General features: G+C 37.2%; 1 protein-coding gene across 9 annotated transcripts in view; it reads right to left on the minus strand.

Annotated features, from left to right (window-relative positions):
• Positions 1-1,547: 1,547 nt before the first annotated feature.
• Positions 1,548-20,580, minus strand: part of ADGRB3 (adhesion G protein-coupled receptor B3) — a 451,226-nt gene continuing 432,193 nt past the window's right edge. For 6 of the 9 annotated variants that reach the window (XM_015284810.4, XM_015284809.4, XM_419892.8 and 3 more), the window contains 3 exons: positions 14,144-14,179; positions 4,229-4,333; positions 1,548-2,360 (listed from right to left, as the gene is read on the minus strand). In XM_015284810.4, the coding sequence (XP_015140296.1) occupies positions 2,172-2,360; positions 4,229-4,333; positions 14,144-14,179 (330 nt within the window). In that variant the 3' untranslated portion in view covers positions 1,548-2,171. Of the gene's footprint in view, positions 2,361-4,228; positions 4,334-14,143; positions 14,180-15,016; positions 15,221-20,580 lie in introns of those variants that run through there. The other 3 variants (XM_040697811.2, XM_015284808.4, XM_040697812.2) reach the window with 2 other exon arrangements.

Genomic DNA, 20,580 nt, shown 5'->3' on the forward strand with positions numbered 1-20,580 from the left:
AAGGTACTCTGGATTTGCATTGCATTTTGATCAGTCAAGGAGAATGCTAAGGCTTATAGCTGGATCGGGAAGCTTAAGCTTTCTGATTTGGTCTTGAAAAATGGAAATTTTGCAAAACCTGCTTTGCTTGAGAAATACCAACCATGCCAGATGAAATCCTTAAAAAATGTGAATTTTCCATTGTATATTTATCTTGATAGAAAAATAAACCCCTCTTAGGTTAGAACTTGATGTAAAAAAAAAAAAAAAAAGGAGAGAGACTCAAATTAATATTTGGGAAATTAAATTCTCTCCTTATAAAGAATTAAGTTTTTGTGCACTATCAGATCTCAGCAGTGTGATGTCCATAGGCCACACAGTCCGCTTTGCCAGCTGCCTCCTTCTGTCAACCTGTTGACAGAGGGCTAGTTTTGACTGTCTGGAATATTGCAGGATTAAGCACTACAACATCTAGCTTTTAGGTACCTAGACTGGACAGAGGACTTGGTACCAGGTTGGGAAGTAGTTATTTTGTATTAATGCAAAGATTAAATGAAGCATTAGATGAAGTCTGCACTTTGAGATACTTGCTCATTTGGAATAGGCGAAGTCAAGCTCTTTTTCATTACTTAAAGACTTTATTATGGCCTGGAGAAAGCACTGCCTTTCTGTTAGGACTCAGAGAGGGGAAAGCTTTTGCAAAAGATTCTCCCTAGGCTGTTTTTTGGAAAATAATAGGATGATCATCCATCCTCTCAATGAATGGAGGATGATTTCCCACTTCCAAAGCTCTAGGTAGAGCTCTCTCCCTGACAACTCTGTAATCTAGTATTTTTTCCTGCCTGACAAACTGGAGGTCCTGTTTTCTTTCTCTCAGAAAATCACTCCAGCTAGTAGGATGGGTAATATTCAAGTATGTATAGTAAGTACTAAAATAGTTTGGGTAACTTTTTTCTCTAGCAATCTGGTACCCAGAGGTTGGAGATACCCTCCCCCCTTCCCCCAGAAATGCTGTAGATGAGGACAGATTTTGAAGATCTGCTTCTGATAACAGGTTTACTCTTCCTTTCTATTCCTAATTTTTTAAACTGTACTTGCAACATAAATCACACTGAGCTCTTGATTTATAATATGAAACAGACTCTTTTTTTTTTTGTCAAAAATATTTCAGAATTTTTATCTCTGAAGTCTTTCTTGTTGTTATACAGCAACAAGAACATGCAAAAAAATTAATGATTCTAAATCAACATTTTCCCGGGGTGCTGTGCATTGAAACAACTTATTTTCCAAGAGTTATCTTTCTTCAACAAAACAAAAATATGTATAAAATAGAACAGTTGTAATAGTATTCTGACAAGTCCAACTTATATGGTTCATTGTCACAGAGGATATCCTAAGAAAATGCAGAATGGCTTTACAAACTTAGTAATACAGAAACTCCTTGGAGGAGCTAGAACAATATACTATGAAAACTCCAAATACATATTCAGCATGTGTACTTTTTAAAGAAAACTTTATGCAAATTTAAGATCAACAAATACAGAATAAAATGCACTAAGAAACTGATATGTAGACAAAGGTTTATTTACACCATACAACATTTTAAATATTTTATACACAGCTGCAGCAGAGAAAGCTACTCTGAGCTTTCCAGAGAAAACTGCAATAATAAAGATGTGAAATATATTATTCATATAAAAGTGAGATTATTACTTTATTGCATTTAAAGCAATGAAGAATGTAGCTCAACAGACATTCATTTAATGACAAAAACTTTGCTTTTATATTATAAAGTAAAAAGTGTAGTAATGGCCAAACAGACTGTTATAAACTTTAAAAACTGCATAAATATATACATTGTGCTTCATGGTGAAGTTTTTTGAAAACTAAACCAAATGAAGCTGTTACAACATGAATCGTTGCTTGAGGTTTATCTATAAAGATTACCTTACAAATCCATTCCACGGGTACTTACAACACACGATGGTAAGAATTGTACACCTGGTTCTCCACTAGCCATACTAGTGGGAAGAAACTGTACGAAAAAACCACTGACATTTGGCACGGGGAGAGCCTGGCATAAAGTAGTCACAACGTTCAGACAGGAGTGTCAGGATTCCCAAAGTTTCTTTATTGTCAGTGCAATTAATTTTTTGTTTGTTTTTGTTTTGTTCAGTTTATTTTCATTTTTGTTAAACTTCTGTTTGAAAGTCACCTTCTTGCACATCTAAAGGCAAGTTCAGACACTTCTCCCATTCTGCTGGTCTTAGTTCTAAAGTATCTTTTGCCTCTGTGTCTAATACGTTTATCGTTGTATAGTGTTGATATTCGCCTGTTGTTTTGAAATTGTCCCATGGAACCTTGTTTGGCGCTGAATTCTCCTGAAGAACAGAGAAGAAAAAAGAATTGAATATGAGGATGAAATACTGTATTTTCTATTTATAAGGCTGATCCCTAATGTGCTCTCATGAGACACAGAAGTCAGAGGGAGGAACTAGCATAGCAGGGAAACAGGCTGCAACTATCTTTCTCTGGGAGCAACCGGCCCCTTGGCAGGCTGCTCACCTGAGCTGCCAGCCAAGTCCCATCCTTTGCAAGAAATATAGTGTGTGAGGAATGGCCAAATGATCCAGTAACAGCAGCCAGCATTTCAGTAGTGGCTGTGTAGAAAAGCACAAGAAGGGAAGGGAATGTAATTGAGGAGAACTTGCTGTCTGAAATATGGAGTGGTCTGAGATAGAGATTGCCAGATTGCATTTAAACTGGGGCAGGACAATGGCAGAACAGCAGAAACCTGCTCCTTGAGAATGGGAGAGTGACTTTGCTTTACAGGCTAGTGAGCCCATGTAGGATCACGTTAGGATCAGCAGACTGAAAGCTGCCTGTTTTTGACTGTCCATGAATTCTTTTGGAATGTTAAGTTTTACAGGATAAAAGCCATTATGGAGCAAGACCAAAGTCATCAGTGATTTCTGCTATAACATGCTAGTTGCCAAAATCAAACATTTTCACCTTTGGACATCCTGCTGGAACTTCCACTATCTGTAAATGAAGGTGTGGGTCCTATGTCATCACCACTTGTACTCTGCTGTAGACTAAGGTATCTGAGGCTGGCTAAAGGCCTGAGATTCTGGTATCTGGATCATTCTCTGGCTGCCTTACAGGATAACTGTTCCTCTAGGCAACTTTTATTAGCAGACCCTTCAAAAAAATGCCAATGATATGAAACAGAGTATACACCATTCATCCACAGAGACCACCTGTGAGATTTTGAATGAATTCAAGTTTTACATGGACAGAAAATCTCAGATAGAGGGGGAACACTTACTTTATGTGGCAGTAGATCTCAGATGGAGGAGTGGGTGAGAATAGGGTGAAAAATAAAAGATATCACAGATAAAGATTCATGAGTCTGGGCCAAATTTCTGCTAGATTAGACCTCATATCTGATCAGTACTTCTTCATGTCTGAGAGCAACTATTTATAAATCACAAAATAAGACAATTATAGCTCACTTTCATTCAATATGCAATTTTCACACTATAAAGTTATATAGAAAATTATTACTAAACATAATATTACTGCTAGAAAGTATGTCGCGCTAAATTGCCTGTTTTAATTAGGCAGAATCAACTATTTCCTTGCTCTCATTATCATATCAGATATAGTCAGGGTATTATGCCTGTGTGTGTGAGTGTGTGTGCACAAATCTGAATTATGATGATAGGAGAGTCAATTCAGGATGAGTTAATTTTTGCTTTTCAAATGCTAAATATTTATAGACCTATTAAAGGAAAGACAGAGCATTACAGAGACCCTGTGTTCTTTCTGGGCACTCTAATGTATAGGTGATTCTAGCTGGACTTATTTGTTATAAGTAATTTAATATTTGCTTTCCTAGCCAGAGGTAAAAACCCTGTTGGGTAAATTACATTATGAAGCTGCTTTCTGTATATAAAGGCCTTTAGACATAGGAGACATGTACAGATTTTAAATGTGTTCCCTACAGTTCAATTTCTTGTCATCTGTAATGATGTCAGTGAGTTAGTTATGGTCTAGTTGCAAAATGTAATGAGTCTCACCATAGGTTAGATTACTGAAAATATCTTTTGTTCTCATTCTTGAGGCTATACAAAAGTAGCATAAAATGAGGTCTTCACAGGAAATAATATTTAATTCAAAGATCTCTTGTTTCATTGTTATTGTTACAAACACAGCATATTTCTAATATCCAGGAAGGAAAACTTACCATGCTGCCTGATTTTGGTACATCTCGAAATCTGTCCAGAGTCTGAAATTTCTGATTTAACTCTTGAAACAATTCCATATGCCTCTTTCTTGTATGCATGACCTTCTGCAGAAAAAGGAACATAATTGATTATATTTATAATTGAATCTGGGCTTTTTTAAGAGAACCGTTCTGTCCCCCAGCATAATAAAGAAAATTGAATTTGGCAGGGCCATCTTTTCCCTATAGACTTAATCAAAGGAAGTGAATTGCACTGAGTCTTCTCTCTCCTCTGTTTAACACACTTCTTGTATACAAAAGACTGATTTTCCCACCATTTATTGAGTTGCTGAATTAAAGGGACACTCTTTTTGTGCTACTCTGGAAAAAGTTGGAAAGTGATGGTAGCATGTCAGAAGTAATTTTCTCTTTTGCACATTAGAAATATTTTACAGAATTTTTGTTTTCAGTATTGGTACTAATATTTTGATTTCAAGAGGAATGCAACAGCATTTTGTACCTTTTGGGAAAAGAAAAAAAATTATGAGAACACCAAACTCAGGACTCCTAGACCAAAAGACAAAATCTCCAAATATTATGTCTTTTTAATTAAGACATCTTGTCATTCAGATCACCACCAAATGCATTCAGCTACAGAAAATGCTGTTGAAATGGCATTCACATTAAGGTAAGTAGGCACCATTTTCAACTTTATTGTCTTTGAGTGATTGGATGCTACGCTCCCTGTAGCAGATGCACAGGGCTATCCTCCAAAAAAATGGATTACACAGCACTCCTGTGCAAGAGGTGGAAACCCCAAACAGCCTCCACAGTTGGAGGGGCCCTCAGGCCCTGTATCTGCTTTTGAAGCTATGTGGAGAGTGAAACCTGTTTTCAAGCCCGGACTGTCATGCCTATCATATGTGTTGTTTCCAAAGATGTTCAGTGTCAGATATGGATTCAGACCAGCCTCTGAAGCTGAGCCGAAGGCTGCTTGCAGTTCAGCCAGTCTTGTGGTTTCCATGTTCTGGGAGGACAAAAGACAGGGTGGACTGAGGTAAAGCACCCTCAGCAGATGAGCACAGCTTGCCTTTTCTTAAGATTCTGTATCTGTGTGGACTGGAGTTGCAGCCAGGGTCACAGACAATTGATGTTGGTAGGAAAAGTACAGGTCACCAGCCTCTATGCACATGCACTCATTGTCAAGCTTGATTTTCTCTGGCAGTGTACATGACAAAACCCACAAACTTATGTACACAGTGGCTGAGCGTGACCCTTCCCAGCAAGTGACACTTCTACCTAGTCTGGTTTACATACTTTCAAAAATGGAACAGCAATAGCTGACTCTCAAGTAATAGTTACAAATACATTTTTTAAATTGTTTACATCTTTTATTTGGATTCTGTGTTTCTAAATTCCATGAAATATGGCTGCTCTCTTGGCTGTGCATTCCTACTGCTATGCTGCAGTAACCATATTATCCTTAATAGAGCTACGCCCTAGCTTGAGAACTTGTTCCACTTCTAAGAACAGGAAATTGGCAACATTGTTCACAAAAGAGACATGAGATATAGCAAGCAATTAAGGACCTATTAACTTAACATGACTTGTGGGGTGAAAAGGGAAACAATTTGCAGGATTCAGTGAGGAACTGCTTGCAAAACATAATTTAACCAGAGATAGTTGATCTAAATTTATGAAGGAAGTTTCACTTAAGTGACTTCCTAGGGATACTTTTAAGCTGTTACTGTAACGGTAGACAGGGATATTTAGCATATTTCATATACACTGAATTTTAAGAAGAAAGGTTCTGCCTCAAAGATTATTATTCAATGAAATAAGGAGACGCTTCAGGTAATAAAACACATTTGGTGGGTTAAAATACTGGCTCTAAAAGCAGGAAAAAAAGCACATGACTATGAAACAAATGTCTCCAGCTGGAAACTTTTCAATAGAAAACTAGAAATGTAGAGAACCTTACTTTCTGATATTTTTCTGAGTTGTGTACTCAAGAATTTGTTAAATAACAAATATGAATAATGCAAATTTCCTACTCAGTTCAATACATTATTCCTGAGGAGATGCAGGTGGGAGGAGAAATTAAACACTTGTGAAGTTTGCCAGAAAAAAAAAGGCTTTACATTTTATTCTTAATAGTGGAATAACTGATACGTACATGGATGGATGGATCTTTTAGATGCTTTCTGTTTGCCTGGCTTCCATTCTGTAATTTCTACCCTCTGATATCCCTGCCCTCCTCATTGCTTAGAAAAAATGATCCGAACTTCAGTGAGGTGCAGTAATTTAAATTTCCAAGATTAATTTGTAATTTCTAGCCTTTTATACAATTTATTTTATTTCTTAATGGAATTCATCATATTTTCTGTTTTCTAGAAAATATGCTCTGTTGCATAACTCTTTCTCTTTTATGAGAAAACAACTCAAAATATATTTGCAGGGGTTTCATCTGTTTCATCTGTTTGTTTTGTTTTGTTTTGTTTTCTCCTTTAAAATCCAATGTGGGAAGCACAGCTTTATCAATCTAAGAAATACGTAAGTTTTATCAACACAGAGCTGGAGATCTTGAGTAACATAGACTAGGATGACTGTAGAAGTGAAATTCTTCCACAGGGTGACAGAAGAGCTTCTGATGCTGCCCTTAGAAATGACACCATCTTTAGGCTCGGTTGTGGGTTTTTCATGCTGCACCCCCCTTCCAGGACCACCTGCCTGAGTTAGCCACCACTCTATGGACTCGATCACCTTAGATTGCTACAGTTCTATAATCATTGGTTGGAAAAGACTTTCAAGATTGTCAAGTCCAACCATCCAGCTAACACTTCAAGTCCACGGTTAAACCATGCTCGTAAGTGCCATGCTACATCCACAGATCTCCACAGATGACGATTCTATCACTTTCATAGACAGCCTGTTTCAATTCCCAGCCACTCTTTTTGGGAAGAAGATCTTTCTGCTCCTTTGTTACAACTTGAGGCTGTTGCCTTCAGTCCTATCACTTGTCACCTGAGAATCAAGATGACTGGCACTTCCTTTGCTGCAGCCTCCTTTCAGGTGGTTGTAAAGAGCACTGTAGTCTCCCCTCACCCTCATTTGCTCCAGACTAAACAGCCTCAGTTAACCTCAGCTGCTTCTCATATGTTTTGCTTTTTAGACCTGCACCAGATTTGTTGCTCTTTTCTGCTTATGCTCAAGCAACTAGATATCCTTCTTGTAGTGAGGGGCCCAAATCTGAACACTGTATTCAGTGTGAAGTCTTACCAGTGCTGAGTACAAGGGGACAATCACTTCCCTAGTCCTGATGGCCACCATATTCCTAATTCAGGCCAGGATATCATTGGCCTTCTTGGCTACCTGGGCACAATACTGGTTTATGTTCATCCGGTTGTTAACCAAGTTCTGTAACTTGTGTCTCACACTCTGAAGCAGACTAGATTTAATTGACACCTCTTTTACATTTCTATCCCCCTCATAAATAACATCAATTTTTAATTTTGAAAAGGGCAAACCTTACTTCGATTAGCATATACTCTTAGAAGAGCATTTTGAGTGGCTATCAAGGTGAGAAGTACTTCAGACATAACTGTATACTCAGCTCAATTTTTTTTTTTACTTGTGACAGCATGTTAGCTGAAATCTACCTCAAGCAAAAATATTCTGATCAATATTCATAGTCATTCTTATGATTAATAGTAATAATATTAAAAATGATGTTATTCAATTTGCTTTGGAAATATTCTACATAATCACAGGTAAAAATGGTTTCACAAATATTGTAGGAAATAGCTAAGTGATAAGAACAGATGGGGAAATGCCTTCCCAGCTCTATACTGGAAGCCTGCTGTGTTTTCAAGATGTTATAGGTCTCATCAGTTGCCAAATTTAGAAATGGGGAAGAATTTTTCCTTGCAGGCATGATACTTTTTTTTTTTCACCTTTGTCTTGGAGAGATGTCTTCATGTTAGGAAGAAAAAGATTTTAAAATTTTGTGTAAGTTTTTAATATTGCTATAATGAATGGCTATTGTTAATGAAAATCTGAAAGAAGGCAGTTCCAGGAATTTAATATAAATTCAGCATTATTACTAGTGAGATTCTACTGGTCTGTGGACAGAGAAGACAGTCCAAGATTTCTACATTGTATTCTTGCTCTCCCTAACAGAGCTCAAAGGGAACCAGTGATGACCTGAATCCTGTAGAGCATCTTCTGAATTATTTAGCATAAAAATTGTTTATTGCAAGTTTATACAGTGACTACATTTGATAAAGGGGAGAGTAGAAAGGATGAGTGGAGAAAGGCAGGATTCAGATCCTCTCATAGAATTTAAAGGTATTTGTAATCTTTTATTTCCACAGCATCTGTATTTCTCTTCAACATAATTAGAACAGCTTTCATTTGATCATAGAGCTAGGTATTAGTGCAGAATCTTCATGAACAAAACTACCTGTCCAGCTTCAGGGAAATTCAGAACATAACAATTGGGGTTGCTGAACACCTAGCTGGCATTACAACAGTCAGCAGAAGCAAGGATCCCAAACTCCCAGACCAGAATACTTGTGTTTTGGATCACCGTTAGTGACTGGTCACTAATTGGATTTAACTCCATTTTCCATCACTCTCTGGGCCCAGCTGGCCAGCCACTTTTTTTTACCCAGGAAAAGTACACCTGTCCAAGCCATGGACTGCAAGCTTCTCCAAGAGAATACTGTGAGAGACAGTGTCAAAGGCTTCACAGAAGTCTAGGCAGACTATATCCACAGCCTTTCCCTTATCCACTCAGAAGGTTACATAGTCATAGAAGGAGATCAGGCATGTCAAGCAGGACCTGCCTTTCATGAATCCATGTAGGCTAGGTCTTATTCTCTGGTAGTGCCACACATGCCACATGATTGCAGTCAAAATGATTTGCTCCATGACCTTCCCCAAAACTGAGGTCAGGTTGACAGGCCTGTGATTCCCTTGATCCTCCTTCTGACCCTTCTTGTAGATGAGAGGACTGCTGTTGGAAGGGGCCTTAAAGATCATCTCGTTCCAAGCTCCGTGCCATGGACAGGGTTGCCACCACTAGATCAGGCAGCCCAGGGCTCCATCCAGCCTGGTCTTGAATGCCTTCAAGGATGCGGCATCCACAACTTCTTCCGCAACATCTTTCAGTGCCTCACCACTCTGTGAGTAAAGAATGTCTCCCTAATATCTAACCTAAATCTCCTCTCTTTTACTTTGAAGCCATTTCTCCCTGTCCTATTGTTATTACATTGTGTAAGAAATTGTTCTCCCTCGTGGTTTTAAGCTCCCTTGTACTGGAAAGCTGCAGTGAGGTCTTCCTGAAGCATTATTTTCTCCAAGCCAAAGAAGCCAATCTCCCTCAACCTTTCTTCACAAGAGAGGTGCTCCAGTCACCTTTGTAGCACTCCTCTTGGCCCACTCCAACAACTCTGCATCCTGAGGGCTCTAGGCTTGGATGTAGTACAGCAGATGGGATCTTACAAGAGCAGAGTAGAGGGACACAATCACCTTTCTCTCACTAATGGGCAGCCCAGGATACTGTTGGCCTTCTGGGCTGCAAGAGCACACTGTTGGCTCACATCCAGCTTTTTGTTCACCAGAACCCCAATTACCTCCCCACAGACCTTCTCTCATTGAGTCCTAGTTTATATGCATATCTGGGATTGTCCTGATCAAAGTGTAACAGCTTGTAGTTGGCCTTGTTGAACCTCATTATGTTCATATGGGCCGACTTTTTGAGCTTGTTCAGATCTCTTTGGATGGCATTTCCCTTTCATTTGTCATATCAGCTGCACCACTCAGCTTGGTGTCAGCAGCAAACTAGATAAGGATGTATTTGATCCTATTATTTATGTAACTGATAAAGACATTAAAAGAGTGCAGGTCCCAAGACAGACTCGTGGGTAATACCACTCATGACTGGCCTTCACCTCTACATAGAGCTGTTGACCCCAACCTTCTTGCTGCAACTTTCCGACCAATTATTTATCCACAAAACATACCAGCCTCCAAATCCATATTTCTTCAATTCAGAGATAATGATGTGGTGTGGGACCATGTCAAAGCCCTTATTAGATGGCCCTTCCTTTGTCCACCAATGCTATCACTCCATCATAGAAAGCCACCAGAATGATAACTTATGGTCTGCTCTTGGTGAAGCTGTGTTGACTGTCTTGGATCACCTCCTCTTGTCTTGCATGTATCTTAACATTTTTTACAAGTAAGATCAATTATCCCAGGTGCAAACAACAGGCTACCCAGCCTGTAGTACCCCAGGCCTTCCTTTGTCCCTTTCTTAAAAATGGGAGCAATGTTTACCTTTTTTCAGTTAATTTGACAGCCACAACTTTTCAACTATAAGATAGAGTGTTTTAGGAACCACATTAACCAGCTCCTTCAGGACTCTGGGGTGCATGTCATCTAGCCCCATAGACCTATACACAGTCAGTCTCATGAGATGGTCTCAGACTTGCTCTTCTCATACACTGGAAGAGATTTTGTTCTCCCTTCTGCTTGGAGGTTCAGGGACACAAGGGGCATGGGAAGCCTGACTGCTATTGAAGGCTGAGGCAAAGAACTTGTTGAGTACCACAGCCTTATCTGTGTCAGTTGAAGCCAGTTTTCCCTTCTCATTTATCAGAGGGGGAACATACTCCTTTGCCTGTCTCTTCTGACCGATGTATCTAAAGAAAGTCTTGTTATTTTTCACATCTCTCGCCAAGTTCAATTTCATCTGCATCTTGGCTTTCCTGATTCCATCTCTGCATATCGTGACAGTGTCCCTATATTCCTTACAGGCCATGTGTCCCTGTTTCCATTGCCTATAGCTTTTCCCTCTTATCCCTCAGTTTGACTGGCAGGTCCTTGCTCAGACATGCCGATTTTCTGCCTTCTCTGTTTGATTTCTTATGCTAGGTGATGGAATTTCTTTTGCAGGAGGATGGAAAATAATAATAATAAACAATGGAAAGCAGCTTGGCAACCACTTCTGCCAGCTCCCAGTACTCTTAGCTGGATTCTGTCTGGACACATGGATTTGTGACAGTCCAGGTGGAGTAGCAAGTCGCTGTTGCCTCCTGAACTGTGGGAGGTTTATTCTGCTCCTCATCCCTCTCTTCCAGTTCAGGCTGAGTATATTTAGTATAACTATTAAAGAAAGAAGTAATGAAGTCACTGAGTACCTCATCCTCTTTCTCATCCTTGGTGGTAATGTTCCCTGCTGCATCCTATAAATTCTCCTCGGCTCTCCTCTTGCTGTTAATATATTTGTAAATATCAAAATACAAATAAGTAAATATTTGTAAATATTATCTTTAACAGTGGATGAAGTCTTGTTGGACCTTCACCTTTCTGATATTCTCTCTGCATGTCCTAACATATATTGAAGATAAGAGGGATGGAGTCTATTTTATGACATTGAGTACAGACAAGGTCTGCCAGTATTCAACCTACACAGCAGCTGATTTTGAATTTCCTCTGTGACTCTCAGTAATTTATTTTCCATGTGATTTTTGTTTGTTTGTTTGTACTTCAAATTATCTGTATTAAGGTGAATAGTATATATATATATTTTGCTATTAAACTGTGACTCTACAGCAGTTAAGTTAATCATATCTAAAACCATTCACTGGCACAATCTAGCTGTCATGGTTTTATGTTGACACTAGCATAGAATATTCTCCATGAATGTTACAAAATTTTTTCAAGTCTCCAAAAGAAGTCTACAATGATGTTGCCTATTGTGAGTGGTACCTTATTCCCTCTAGTTCTTTAAGGACACTTCAGGAACTGTTGGAAGAGAGATGGTTGCAACAGACTGAAATAGTGAAGAACATTCTAAAAATATGATCTGTATAAACAATGGCATTTTGGCACACAGAAATATTCCTCAAAATGTCTCATTTGCTAGGACAGCCATAGTCTGTGAGTATATTTTGTATGCATATAGGAAGACATGGAAGGATGCAGGAGAGGCTGAGGGTGCAGAGTTTTCTGAGACAGTGCTATAGGGAAAAGGATGGAGGGAGCCAAGCCTGACAATCTTGTCCATATTGTGTACTAAAAATAGCATTTGTTATCCTCAGAACTCTAGAAGGACATTGTCTTAGTGCCAGCTGGCATAGTTAACAGACAAAGTGTTACAAAAGTAGTACAGACTCGCTCAGACTTGACCTCACCTTCAGACTCTATCCCAGTTTGCAGTAAAGCTGCTTTGAGGTATCAGAGCAGTGTTTTGGCCACACAACACTATCTCAGATCTCTTTGTCAGTATGCCTTGCTGAGTAAAAGAATTTGAACACTTTCTGGCTTTTTTTTTCTTGCTGTACCTTAGACAGACAGCTACACTACACGGAAAAACACAGGAAAGCCCACAGGCTTAATCAGAGGAACCATAAAACAGAGAGGTGAGATGGGGTTAGTCTGAGTCTGTACTTCTAAAACACAACAGCAACTGTCTTTGCTGACCTTATTTCCTCGGCATTGATTCCCAGTGGCCCAATCCTTTCCTTTTTACAAACAAATATATTCTTCTGCATTACAAACATTATTCTGAACATATTAGGCAATGCAGCAACAGTGCTCCAACCAAGACAAGAAAAAAGGGATAAATGTCTGAAATACACTGTGTGAGTAGAAGAAAAAATGTATGAGAGGCCTGATTCTTTAGAGCAGAATGTGTACAGTATTGTTGGTGTCTACTTGGTGCTGGGTTATGTTCTCCTGAGCAGTTAAGAAGAATGTTTTATTATCTGTTCCCACAGAGAAAGTTCTCATTGGGAACAGCACTATATTAATACCTATAAACAAAGAACAGTAAAATTCAGAATCCTTTGTATCCTTATAATTACAAAACTTTTCTTCAGATTCTTTGCATTAAATTTTAGAGTCACTTACTCATCAGAATTTTGTTTTTGATTCATGTTCTTTCTTCCTACACATTTATCTTAAAGCATATTTAGGATAATTTCATTTTCTTTACCTTACCTTACTGTATGAATATTTATCTGATGCTATATTTGAGAAGTTACATGACTATTTAAGATAACTACATCCTCTGGGGAAAAATGACAATGGACATTAGGAGTGATATTAGGCCATCAAAAATACACACTCAGACACAGAATGTCAGCTTTCAGCAAAGGCAAGTCACCAAAGCAAACCTGACTTACATTGCAAGGCTTCTATGGCCACTTCTGTGACAACTGCAATGGTTGCATAGGGCTAATTCTACTTCTTGCTTCTCTATGGACCAGAATCTGAAATCTGAAAGTTCATGTGCTTACATCCTTTATAATATCTAAGCTAGTGATAAGGGCATGAGAAATAAACAAAACTTTCAGAGACTTCATCATAATAATACTGATAGAGTCTAATTCAGTGGAACATAAGGAACCTTCCATAAACTTTTTTAAATAAAATGCGATCTATCAGCCTTGACAACTGCAGCATGTCATCATTCAAAAATTGACACATTCATCACACTATCTGTATGTGGAACTCGTATGTTAGTAAATTAGTATTGAAGGAAGAGATAGAACAAATGACCGAAGATCTCTTGAAAAAAGGAAGCTTCTACAACAACGTGGCCAGTCCTACAGAAATGTCACACATCTTCAATAGATAGATAGCCAACAAAAAAAGAAAGAAAAATAGATGAAAATGAAGAGGCAGAGAATTTAAAAACTAAAACTGTGATGACTAATATTATAATATGACAGTTTGATCTCACAATAGTTTACAAACAAGTTGCACCAAAGTAGTTCTAATGAATTGTTCATGTTCTATACAGTACCAACTGAACAGTTCTATGACATCTAACATGTCAGAAAGCTAAAATCTGTTAAAATGGACACCTCATATTTACTTTTAGGAAAATACTACAATAATCAGGAATAATTCAGTGAAACTTACTTCAAAGTCAAGGTCCGAATAACGTGATTTTCTTCTCTATTAAGCAGTAAAAAAAGAAAGAAAAAAAGAGGTTTTATTAACAAGGGGACTATTCATCAAATGAGTCTAAAAAACATTGTTTTCCTATCAGATATATGTTAGGTATTCAGTGAAAGGCTGCAAATTTTATCGTGACAATTTAAGACTTTGCATACAGCTTATTAGACTAGTACCATATTCTTTTCACTGAAATAAACCAGACTGGATTTCACTAAGATGCTTCATATGCATGCTATTTGCATGCAAGCAAACCTGCTGGTACATAAAATGCATTTATTTCTATGCTTTCTGTGGTATTTCCAAATGGTCATAGTATTTATTCTTTTTTTTACACCAATATCTATATATAGCTATGATTTGGATCTGTATAAATATACATAAATTGATTCTTTCCTACATCAGGTTTACATTGGTACAACTCCATTGATTATAATGGGACAACTGATAGCAAAGTCAAGACCAAGCCATCTATGCTTTCCATAGAGACTTGAGCTTGTTTGTTTGCAATGACAATCTGGATGGAGAAAGCAATGATATTGTCTTATGACGAATCTGATTCAAAGCAGCTGATAAAAAGAAAGAATTATTTACTAGTAAAGTAATCACTTGTATACAATGCAACAAAGAATATGATTGCTTAGACATATCATGAATAATTTAGCATATAATTTTATTATATAATCTGAAATAAACTGATTATAAAGTCCAATTATATCAGACAGAAGCAGAAGCACTATAAAGAAGAGATAAAAATATATTTTTTTCTTTTAAGGTTGAAAATCGAGTGTCTCACAATAGACTAAAGAGATATGGAAAGCAGTGGAGAAGCTAAAAAAAAAAAAAAAAAAGAGAGAGAGCAGCAAGAATAGGTGAATGGAAAGAAAAGATGCATTCTCCTTCAGGAAGTAGAGTTAAAGAAGAGAAAAGTACCCCAGTAACAGAAAGTGCTTGCTGGTACAATCTAATCCTAATTTTCTGTAGTGTTATAGAGAATCTTTAAGTGATGGTGAACAAACCTTTTCAAAATGCGCTGAATTTCTGCAATGAGATAGAAATCAAACCAATCAAGTCAAGAATAATATTATTGACTTCATTAGACTTTGATTTTATTTCATTTAAGAAACATGCAGGTTTTTGTATGTGGTTTTGTTTTCTTGCAATTGAAAGAAACAATTTTACAAGTTCTTCAGCTGCAAAGCAGAAAATGTTTGATCTTTTATAACAACGTGTCATTATCTAGGAGTTGTTGTAAAATTCTGACTTCTACCAACCCATAATAACAGAAGAAGACAAGTGTAGCACTGTCTACACTGTCTTCAGAGTTTGGACACTCTCTTGTCTGAAGAGCTGGGAGACACTATTAAAAATGGTCTACAAAACAAGTAAGAAAAGTAAATCTTTGGGAAGCTATCATGAATTAGGAAGGCTTGCTTTGGCCAAGCTCACTTTAAAGTATTTAAAAACAAATTTAACAACTCTGCAAAAAATAAATAGCATGTAAACTTAGAAACAGCAATGGCTTTGGAGTTAGGAAAACTATGAGAAGATTATGCTCAGGTTCTTAGAGGTAGTTACGTACCTACTTCTCATTCATATTAAGAGAGCCTAGGTACAAGCATACCTTTGAGACAGGCCTTCATCATTCCACAGTAAACCAATCCCCGAAGAAATCTACATATCTCTAATGAGGAAGGATCTATTTTAAGGTGCAATTAGATCACTTCTTCCATAGTAAAGGCTCAGTGGTTTCAAAATAAGAAATTTAGATGGGAGACGATAAGGTGAAGTCTTGAGTAACTGCTTTGAAAAATGCTTGAAAAGCCACTATTTAAGCTAAATTTCAGTAACAAATCTGATACCATTGAACTGCCCGGGTGAGAATTCTAAGAGTAAGTATGAAAAGCTTTGAAATAATTGTGTAGTTTACTACATAATGTGATTTAGAAAACTGGAACATTTGTATTTTGCCTTAGGTCTGTTTGACCATGGTGCATATTTGTGGCATGGTTGAATTATTAGGTTTTGCACCCAGACAAATCTATCACTGTTTACATGGTAAAAACACATATCCAACAGTCTGCGACGTATTTAACTGTGCTATTGCCAGAAAGTTGTCACTACTGCAATTTTGCCCTTAGATCACACCAGTTATGATCAAACAAATAATAACACAGGTTTATCACAGTGAGTGACCAATGCAAATCTATCATGAGTACAATTTAGTTAAAATATGTATGGTAAAGAACTTCTTTTCTCTGTTTGTACATTACTTTTCTTTTCCATGGATGCATACAGTGAAATATATCACAGATTCTGTCAAAGCCCACTCTCCTAAGACATAAAAAGTATGTAACTGCTATAGGTAAGAACAGCAGAATAATGATCGGTGAATGTCTGAAACACAGAACTCACTGGTTACGAATGTGATGCCAGACCACTGAAAGTCATTTGCAATACTGTCAGTGACACTAAGAACAGTATGAGGCCCTCCTGGCTATCACATCATTGTACTGAAGTGTTACTGTTGAGAGTGGGATATATTCAGATGCATGAAGGCACTGGGTACCTTGGCTTGTAAGGGTGGAACCATTTCCCTGTGGTACCAATTAGAAGTTGTCCTTTTCCTAAACTGTTCTCCTAGCTTCTGAATGATGTACAACAGGTCTAAAGTGTGCAAATGAACACTTTAATTGTGATTATACATATATACACATACACATGCACTGTATATATATGTATACAATCACTATATATATATATAGACACATATATATACTAACATAAATATATCTTAAACAAAGTTTAATTGCTGTGGTTCTTTGACTAAAAAGATAAGGTTTTCCACAGACACCTAAATTTTTTCTGAAACCTAGTCAACCATCTGGCTTGTTCTAACAATTTAAATTAACAAAAGCCAAAGCTGAATGAAAGAGTAAGGGGGAAAAAGAACCCTCTTCTGTCAAATGATCTACTGAACTGATCACACCAGTGTGTTTCTTTTCAAAAGACTGCTTCACCAGCCTTCAAAATTATGACAGATTTCAGCCAACATTAAAATCAGACTGGAAACTAATTTTTTTTTCAACCATCAGTTGGAGATCCATTTGAGCATTAATGAAAGTAGTACATGACTAACAAATGACTACAAAGGTTCATCTCAGTGTTTTGAATTTCTCCAAGTTATGCAGTGATACTTATTGAACGATACAGGAGAATGTGAGTATAAAGAGCCGTTTTTGTTGCAGCATCCACCTTACTTCTTCAATTGTAATTTAGGATGATCTTTGGGAGGAGCTTACTCTGTTGAGCTTACTAACACTCTTTTATACTGTTCCATCAGTCTAATCATGTTTTGTATTCATTCACAATTGTAATATCCAAAATACACTGAGGTAGTGAGCTCCTCAATTTAAATATGCATAATGTGACAAAGACAATGTTGTTTATCTCTTTGTCATTTCATTTGAAGCTCCTCTTCTTTAAATCATGGGAAATATGAATAATTGTTCCCCATTCTCTACTCAGTCATCTATTTTCCAAACTGAAATACTTTAATGCCAGAGAACTGAAAAGGGTAGCTAATAAAGGGACTGCCTAAAAAGCTGAAGCTACATGCAATTATTCAGCAGCAAGGGAATTATCTGGGATAATTCTGAAAAGGCTGAAATCCACGGGAAAGAAGTGAACTGCATATTCATGCAGAGTTCCAAAAGCTACAAAGAACCAGTCAGGTCTCCATTTAAATGGGCAGGGATGTGTACAGCCCTTTCTGAACAACTCTGGAGAAATCTGCATTAATGCTCTGAATTCTCAGAAGCAATATCATCACAGAACCACAGAATGGTAGGGGTTGACAGAGATCTCTGTGTCCACCTGGCCCAACCCCAGTTCCAGCAGGGACACCCAGAGCAGGGGGCCAGGACCACGTCCAGGTGGCTTTTGAAGATCTCCAAGAAGGAGACACCACAGCCTCTCTGGGCAGCCTGTGCCAGTGCTCCATCATCCGCACAGCACAGAAATGCCTCCTGGTGTTTAGACAGAATCTCTTGTACTCCAGTTTGTGCCCATTGTGTCCATCATGCCTACAAGCTGGGAAAAAAAAAATTCAGAGAGCAGCAAAAAGTCATTTTAGAGGGTTAAAAACACTGGATCAAGAGAAAAGGATAAAAGAGTCATGCAGCTGATTTAAACATTGGCTCTGGAAAAAGCAAACACAGAAACTTTGTAAGAAACATTCGAAGGATATAAATACTGCTAAACAAACCCAGTACGAGAAAAATAAGAAAATCTGTAATTCAGAAAAAAAAAGAAAAAAAAAGAGAGGAACTTCTAAAGATGTTATTAGGAATAAAAACAGTTTATATGACTGTGGAATGATCGGCTGAAAGAAACAGTGAGAAACATTCACTGCAGTCTTGAAAGTGAAATTGGACTACGTATTACAGAAATATTCTGTGGAAAATGTTCTTGCATTGATAAAGGAGATAACCTGGCAAGATCTTTTCCATTTCTAATTTCTACAGCTCTTTGATCCTGATTGATAAAATACACATTACATTAAAAAAAAAAAAAAAAAAAAAAAAGAAAGAAAAGAAAAGAAAGAAAAGAAAGAAAGAAAACCTACCAAACCTTTCATGCCAGGACCAAAGTGAAATTCTGTAAAAAGAGGCCTGCAGTTGTAATTTATTTAAAATCAATTTTACTTTGTGCTAATCATGTACAGCTTTTCTGTGTAATTCCATAGCAACTTTAAACTCTGCTCACTGGGGGACAAAAATAGAACACTGAAGAATAATTTCCATACAGCAGCATGCACTAATATGCTGGCACCAGGAAGGAGCTGCTCTCTCTAACAGACTAATAAAATCCCTCTCCATCCCTGTAAAATGACAAATGCCTGGTTTTCTCCTTATTCTAGTCTGCATTACACCACTACCTGATTAATTACATGAGATACTCCTGAAAATATATTATATTGTGCAAAGTATAATTGAAACCAGAGATAGCATATTATAGGGCGGGTTATAACCATGCTTCCATTAATATAAAGCCTTATTATCAGCAGTTTATAATTCATTCTGAGATTAGGTTTGACATACAAGATCTTAGCCTGGGGAAGATTTTTTCCCTGAACAAAATTAAAGGAGAATCTCTTTTGGCCCTTAGAGATATAAAAGTGGAATGTGAGTTTTGATTTAAAATATCTTTTGTGTGTATTTAACTGAAGTAAAAAAGCTTAGTTTCTGAACAGAAGATTATACTGGCTATTAGTTTACAATATGAGCTAGATATAAAAGAAAAAAGTAGATGAGCTCTTTGATGTGGGAGTTTTAAGTTGAGAAAATCTACAAGCATATTTCAGCACAGCACAAACATAACTTCAGAGATCCTGTACTAAAATTCCCAGCATTTTTTTTCTGGTCTGCTGCTCCATTTTTATAGGATAACCGAGTCAATAGAGCAAAAATATTTGTTTTGTGTTTCTGTATGTCACTGGAGCAAGTGTAGCAGTTCTTTAATGGACAAACAATTGACAATATACTTCCTAAGGATAATTTGTAGTTAAGATAGCTGTTTGTAATATAAAAATGAAATATGCAATTCAGTCTGTAATGCTGATTAAAATTTCTGTTCTTTAGATCTTCAGTTACTAAAATCACCTCTGTCTGATTCTACCCCCATTCCTGTCCAACAGTCCAAAAGTAAGGCACAACAATGTCTGAAGTCAGAGGAATTTGAAACTTCGTCACTCAACCAAAAGAAAGAGTGGGCTGTTATAGGTTTAGAATTCATTTCACTGAGAGTCACAAAATTGGCAATAGCTGTCTCCACAGCTTATTGAAGAATGAAATGAGGAATGGAAGGAAGATAAATCTGAGACAGAGAAAACCTGAAAACAAATGCAATGTGGAAACATGATAAAGGGGAAGTTCCTGTAGTGCTTATCTCTCTATTTTTGTTCTCTCTCTCTCTCTCTCTTTTTTTTTTTTTAATTCACTTCATTTCTTTTTAACTTCTCATATCATAAATCAAAATGACTTCACACTATTTTGCTTTTATTCTGCTCTAGCATTTTACTGACAAGATTGACTGCTTCTTACTGTATGTTTCTTCTTCCCTCTTTTTTTGTTTGTTTGTTTGTTTGTTTTGAACTTGCTTCTCCATTTCTGTCTGCTTTTCTCTCTCTCTCTTTTCTTTTTTCTTTTCTTTTTTCTTTCTTTCTTTCTTTCTTTTCTTTTCTTTTTTTTTTGGCATGTCTCTCTTTATCTTCTCTCCTATCTATCAACACTACTATCTTTTCTTTTCACTCAATACCCTTAATGTATTTCTTTATTTTCTTTTATCTATGTATTTGCTTCCTAAGGTCCCACATCAGTGATTTGGTCAAAAGGCTCTGG

This window comes from Gallus gallus, chromosome 3 (assembly GCF_016699485.2).
Source record: "Gallus gallus isolate bGalGal1 chromosome 3, bGalGal1.mat.broiler.GRCg7b, whole genome shotgun sequence".
NCBI lineage: Eukaryota > Metazoa > Chordata > Aves > Galliformes > Phasianidae > Gallus > Gallus gallus.